The sequence below is a fragment of the Lactuca sativa genome, chromosome 2 (genome assembly GCF_002870075.4).
Source record: "Lactuca sativa cultivar Salinas chromosome 2, Lsat_Salinas_v11, whole genome shotgun sequence".
NCBI classification, from domain to species: domain Eukaryota; kingdom Viridiplantae; phylum Streptophyta; class Magnoliopsida; order Asterales; family Asteraceae; genus Lactuca; species Lactuca sativa.
Window position 1 is genome coordinate 37,057,374 of NC_056624.2, and position 7,365 is coordinate 37,064,738.

The 7,365-nt window shown below is 37.8% G+C and overlaps 1 protein-coding gene across 1 annotated transcript; it reads right to left on the minus strand.

Moving 5' to 3' along the window:
• Positions 1-6,640: 6,640 nt before the first annotated feature.
• LOC111886286 (probable polyamine transporter At3g19553) lies at positions 6,641-7,365 on the minus strand. The gene is made up of 2 exons (XM_023882522.1): positions 6,971-7,365; positions 6,641-6,884 (listed from the first exon to the last, which is right to left on the minus strand). Exons 1-2 carry the CDS (start codon positions 7,363-7,365, stop codon positions 6,641-6,643), a joined length of 639 nt encoding a protein of 212 aa, XP_023738290.1.

The following is a 7,365-nucleotide window of genomic DNA, read 5'->3' on the forward strand; positions in this document are numbered from 1 at the left end:
AGCAGGGCATGAACAGATTTCGAAGACTGATTCAGTCTTCTCGAACCATTGCGAGAGGGCAATGACTCCGCCGGTGCCATAGAAAGGCTTCGGCTTGCAGTTTGTAAAATCCTTGTAGGAGCACTCCCTTGAGCGCACAGGGATTTCGATCGGAATAGACTCCACAGGGGTTCCACCTCTGCTGGCATCTGATGAGTGATACTGAGCCATGGCAGTTGCCACTGCTGCAGCTACGGCAGCATTCAGGGCTGCAGTATCGATGACCGGAGGCGGTGGAGGCGGTGGAGGTGCAGGATTATTCCTATTCCTGGGAGATTTGCGAGGAGGCATCTTTCAGCTATAAGTTTATAAAGATAAGAAAGATGGTAAGAATCAATTTGCAAGTAACGTGAGAGTGACACATGGACTAACTAACCATAGCCCAACAGTTGAATGAGTGTTTGAAATCACAATAAGATATATTAGTAGGAATACACAAGTGTACAAAATTTTCCCACAGATCAGATAGATTTCAATAGTACGGGTATTACTGATGTAATAAGTTCAAGGAAAATCGACCTAACAGTAGGTCTTACATCATACCAAAAGGACAAGACTGACAGTCCTAGATTCCTAATTAGAGTATCGAAAGTTAGGAATATTTTACAGACAAATGCTACTTAGAGCACATAAGTTCAAGGCTATCCCTAAATCAAAAGACAGAGATGTACTAGACATCATCTAATGGCGATGGGAGTTCCTCGAGAGAGCCCTGAGGTCGGACACTTGGCGAAACACCTCTTGAAGGTGTCGATTCTGAGCTCTCTGACGAGCTCTAAGTTCCACGACCTTAGCTCGGGAGGCAGCCAGCTGTTGCTGCAGAGTTTCGTTGGTTCTCCGGGTCCGTTCCATGTCTTCTTCAAGACGGCGGATGCGGACTGTATTGACGCCTGAATTGGCATCAATCTCCATGACCCGGTCAATGGCTGCTCGACCTTGCTCGACATTACGAGCTATTTTGCGGATGATTACCGGCAGAGCTCTGTCAGCAGAGCCACCATCGCTGATGTTGTAAAAGGTTCGGTCCCCAAAGTATGGTAAGGGTTGACCCTGTTCATCACTCCAGTGGTTCAGGTTGTTTGCCCACATGGGTGTAGGACCTGGAAACGCTGGTCGAGGGTTGTTGTTCGGGGCTTGACCTACAAGCGGTAGGTTGTTGACTTCAGGCTCGGAGTTAGATCCATCAGAAAAGCCTTCTGCGAGGTGATCATCCAAAGGGATTGGATGTTCATCTTCAGGCTCTTCATCGATCCATCCGGCATTGCCTTCATTGGGAAAGTACGGGTCGCCATGATGGAATCCAGCCATTTAGATCTACGCGAGAAGAGAGGTATAAGAATATAGTATACGTGTAACTAGTAACACAAAATACACCTATTGTATTTTAAGTTTTAAGTTCTATTGATCTTCTTATGGTAGTGTTGGTAAGTTTTTAGACTTGTTAACATATCACAACCATTCTAGGGCATATCCTAATCACTCCTAGGACCAGCATAGTTGATCAGGCTATGCCATTCCCAGGACTGACCATACATCCCCGAGCTCACTTGTGATATTTAACAATCGTAATACTTTTGTTCTTGTCATTGTGACACTGATTTTAGTATGAATGTAGACTAGTATACTTAATTAAATATTTTATTATTTAAAGTATAGACTCTTGGTCAGAGTGTTTTAGTCCCTTTTGGGTTTATAGTTTAGTATATCTTTTATGGGTTGATATACTTGATTCACTATAAACAATGCTCTGATACCAATCTGTCACACCCCAAAACCAAGAACGGCGGAAACGTTCTGGGGTGGAGGACGTCATGTATAGTATCACAACACAATAAAAGTAAATAAGCAAACAACATCATCCATTGCATTAAATATATAATTTTAATACAAGTGTGTTCTGCACAGTTATAGACACCAAAAATAATGTAACGCAAAATAATATGAGATGAGTCTTGAATGCACTCCATCTTCTCAAAAGCTGGCCTCGGTACCTGTCTACTGATGACCTGAGAATACAAGTTATTTTGAAAGAGTTTATCAGCATTAAGCTGGTGAGTTCATAAGTATTTTAGTGTCAATGTTTGTTGTCAAAACGTTTGAACCTGTCTCAATGTATAAGTTTGTAAAAATGTAAGTAAATGTTTGAAAGTGTTTGTAAAATTTTGAATCTCTCAGAAAATCCTATATTTTCTATTAAAGTAACCTTCTACCAAGGCTTAACTGTTTTGCAAACTCGTCTGTTGTAAAAGTGTGTAATTACCCAAGTATAACTATCATTTGATAAAATATAGTTTGTACATTTATGCTTAAGTGAGATTATCACCAAAATATGTAATAGGTAAATCATTGTAGTACTGTAGCTTTGTATAATAAGAAATACTGTTGTACTAATTACTACTACCTTAAACCGGATTTATATTCAGGTATATTGTGATAAATTGCACCATGCTATCGACTGGTAACAACGACATAATGAATGGTCGTAATAAAGAAATGACGTTTGGCACCCGCAGACCTGCAGGTCCGGCTGTAGCTAGCAGCAAGGTGTAGGATAGTCAATCCAGTATAGATCTATACGCAAACTCACGCTCTCCCTCCAAGAGAATTCTGGCTACAACTCGGGCCATGACATTTAAGGCATGCTCCGATACAGTGGATCACAATTGTTAATGTATTCATGTATATGAAATGTTTCTCGTTCTTGTATAGTTGTATATGTTCATGTTTCTAGTATAACTGTATATGTACATGTTTCTAGTATAACTGTATATGCACTTGTTTCTAGTATATATGTATATGTACTTGTTTCTAGTATAGCTATATATGTACTTGTTTCTAGTATAGCTGTATATGTACTTGTGTTACCCCGATGGTAACTAACTATTGATGTACTGATAAGTATGAATATGGAAGTACTTTTATGTCTATACATGTATATATGATATATAAGTAATATGGAAACGACCTTTGGATGGTCACCCGAAATCCCACCAGACCACATCCAAATCGAGGAAAAGGAAATAGAGCGGATGGCCTTCCTAAGCCTTTAAACATTATTTATATATCTATACATATATGGGCATGCAATTGATTATGTAAAAGCATAAATAAGTTTTCATAAGACATTTGGAGCATAAATATAATTTCAAGAGAAGATCGACTTGATGTCGATCTATAAAACAATTTGAAAGCATAAGTTGATAAAACAGTTTAAGTATAAGAAACATTTTTTTGAATCACAGTTTGAGAATAAGTTTGGATAGTAAAAGAGTTTGTAAAACATTTCAAAGTAAAGCAGTTTGATAAACAGTTTGAACAGTGTAAAAATCGTTGTTTTCCTAGTTATTAATCACATGTGATTAAATGCAATCACATGTGATTGAAGCAATAACTATAAGTATTTGACTTCTATTCCCACCCCCATAAAGTATTTAAAACATTTAAAATCATTTCAAAGGTTGATTCAAGGGGTATGAACTCACTTGTGGTGAGTCGTTTGAATTGCAGTGTCGGATACCGTGCTAAGTGGCAAACGGAGACTTGTTTACACGCACGAGCCTAGTTATCATATAATAAGCATATATATAACTAATTAGACAAATAATAACTTAATAAATAAGTTAAGACACTTAGGAAACATGTAAACACTTTTTATAAGTGTTTAAGGTTCAAATGGTTGCATCTAAGTTGCTACGGGACAAGGCAAAAGGGTTTGAAACATCAAATGGCTTTGCATAAGAGTTCACCACCCAACAAACCCCACCCTTTGGAGTTTACGGCCGTAAACTCATAGGTTTATGGCCGTGAACTCCTCACATGGTGGTTTTGGGTGTTTTAAAGTGTTATCTTGATCCTAGAACACTCCTAGCTTTGTTGGAATAACGCATGAAGTAGTTTAAGGCCCTAGAATGCTCCATAGGGGAGTTTACGGCCAAAGGACCTCATCCACTAGAGTTTACAGCCGTAAACTCCTAAGGGGTGATGGCTTTTAATTGTTTTGAATCCCTTGCATGTGTAGGAAAGCTTCCAAACTTTTATCTAAGGCTAATGGGGACAAGAGGCACACATTTGTGCCTTCACTTGGAGTTTACGGCCCAAGATATGTTCCTTGGCCGTAAACTCCTTTTAAGGAGTGATTATGATATCTTTTACTCTCCATTCAAGTCCCATGTGTTCAAGGTAAATTGTCTTAAGGCCTAAGGTGTGTTTGTGGTGCATTTAGCCTTTGGAAAAGGGGTTTACGGCCCAAGAGAGGTTCTTGGCCGTAAACTCCTATAAACTTGTGATTTTGAAGTGTTTTGAAGTCCTAAATAAGCACAAGTATTAGTGGATAAAGTCCTTAAGCATTAGGGGGAAGTTTAGGGCACTAAATGCCCTTGAAAAGGGGTTTACGGCCCAAGGAAGTTCCTTGGCCGTAAACTCCAATATCTTGTGTTTCTTGGTTGCTTTTTAGTCCCAAATGTTTATACACTAACCCCTAAACAAGTTGTCTAACAAGGAATCGGGACTAGGAAGCCTTTATGTTCCATTTTGGAGTTTACTCCCCAAGAACGTTCTTGGGCGGTAAACTCCCAGATTTTGTAATCTAAACATGTAATTGATGTTAATAAGCATCTAACAAGTATTGAAACACATTTAGTAAAGTAGACTCACAATTTGGGATGAAAACCCGAAGATCCGTCAGAGAGAATATGGCTTTTCTCTATTTGGAATTGTAAATAATGAATTAATTTAATTCAGAAAACTATTTATAGTCCTGGAATATTTTGGCAGAAAATATTTTTATTCCCGATATAGGACTGTAACATTATGAAACTTGAAATGCTCAAATTTCACAAAACCAGGAGCATCCACTCTCCTGATATCTCCTTAAACATAAACCCTAATGTACACAAACTTGTTCGGAAAAGTGTGAAAATCACAGAAACTGGACTAGCTTCTATTGGATAGATAATGTTCGTACAATGGAAATTTCGGGTTGTCACAAATTATGAATGTTGTGTACTCAAATAGAGACATACATACATTCATATGATACATATCCTGCCTCTGTATGTATGTAACAATCACACACATTATTGTATCTCTAAGCTAACCGTTGAAGTTACCACCAAACTTCCCACATCTACCTGTAAAACATGAAAAAGGACACCAAATGATTCCATTTTGGCTACATACTCCTTCAATTTTCCTGTCGCATCCTAACATCATTAAATGCCTTTTTTAAACTTATTAGTAAGATAGAATATTCATAGATGCTCTTATTATTTTCATTGTTGCAGCAATTACATATTGACTTGATGGATATCTAGCAAGAAAGGTATGCATTTATATGTTTATAATTTTGAATCTTTTCATTTCAAAAACCATTGAATCTTGGTGAGTTTTTATTTTACTTGCAATAACATTATTGATGCCTCTGTATTTGGGGAGCTATGTACGTTGGAATAAACTGATCAGTTAACTGTTCATTCAGTTCAAAAGAAGTAATATGGGTTTCTAAAATACCTTTGGAATGGAACTGAGTTCTATTTCCAGAAAAATCCCATCATTAAGTGTTGTTAAAGGTGGACGTTTTTTTTTATTGGTAAATGGACCAAAAATTCGACACTAACATGTTCATCAGTCGTACAATTTGACTAGCTATATGGTTTCTTGCAGGTATAACAAATAGTGGTTGGTTTTGTACATGTGTTATTAACAATGAGTGGTATTGCTTTGATCAATTCCAGTCAATTGAATCATGGGCAAGGAGTAGCTTCACCCACACTGGAGAAGCAACAACCACTATTCACGTGTTCTACAAGTTGGTGGCATGAAACATGACAAAAATCTTGTAAAATTGGAAGGCAATATTGATGATATTTACAATAAAGGAGAGGGGTATTATGGGAAATTTGGGGGATCAGTTGATAAGTATGGATTGAATAACAAATTGTAAGTATGTTGTTATTAGGTTTAAAGAAATGAAAATTAAATTGCATCTTGTGAGTTGTAGGTTTGTAAAAGTGTTGATGTTTTAAATACTAGACAAAACTTCAAAATTTGTCCCTGTGGTTTTCGAAAATATCAAGTTTAGTCCCTAAGTTCAAAAAACCTCACAGATGGTCCCTATGGTTTCAAAACTTTTAACAAATGGTCCTTTTCGCTAACTCCGTTAGCTTTTGACCGTTAAGTGAAGGGCATTTCTGTCTTTTCACTATTACAGGGACCATTTTTGAAGTTTTGCCCTTATTTAAGAAAAAAGAAAAAAATTATTAATTAATATAGAAAAGGTCTCTCTCTCTCTCTCTCTCTCTCTCTCTGATTCCATTCGCATCTTCACTTGCTTCAACGAACAATCAAAATCCATAGATTGATCATCAATTCCAGACATAAGTTCACATTCTGATGCAGAAGAACCGGTGTTTGACAGACCAATGAGACTGCAAGTATGGTCTAACTGGTGGGGAAGTAGATCTTAAATAGCGGGTTTTGATTTCATGAGCAGCCAATCGACAGTATTGCTGGCCTTATCGAACCCAAGCATATCTTGCAACCTGAAGAACCTCTTTGCTACATCAAGAGACAATCTCATCCTTCGGTCCCTGGGGCCTTGAAATCAAGCTTTCAGAAACGTCCTACTTGGATTTTCAACTTCACTAGCTAATGTACTTGCTTTATCCCAATAATTCAAGTTCCAAAACATGCTATTGAAGTAACCCCTCCATTGAACTTTCTTGAAATCCAAAGTTATCCATCTTTTAGGCCTGATTTTGGGGATTGAAAGAATACCCATGACTGCAAATGGAAGGAGTGATAAAGAAGCAAGAAGAACAACAGAAAATCCGAAAATGTGAAGACCTCTATAGTTCAGATGAGTTAATAAGATAGTAATTGCTAAAGGGTTGGAATTCTAGTGTATAATAAATCGAAGATTGGGAGTGATTGCTTCAAGTAATCGAGAAATAATACAGGGTAAAATGCGTTATCCATAACCCTACTAAACCATTTCGAAAACCCTTCTTGGAAACCCCAAAAAGGGTCGAACGCCGATGATATCCAGATGACATAACCGCCGTTTTCAGGGAAGCTTGTGGCGAGTTCGGCTGTGATTAGTGCTTCTGGGATGCTCCAGAAAATGGGGAAAATTAAGAACCCTAGTAATGAAACTAGAGCTCCGCCTGCAGATTTGACCGAATCTTCTACACCAAATGGAACCCTAGAAACTTCGTAGAAAATTAGGGCGATTAGAGGTAGTAAAGTTAGTTTAGGGTTTGATTTCTTATCTGTGTTGTTCTTCTGATCATTGCTCAAGATCGTCTGTTGGTTTCCCTCCACACCCAT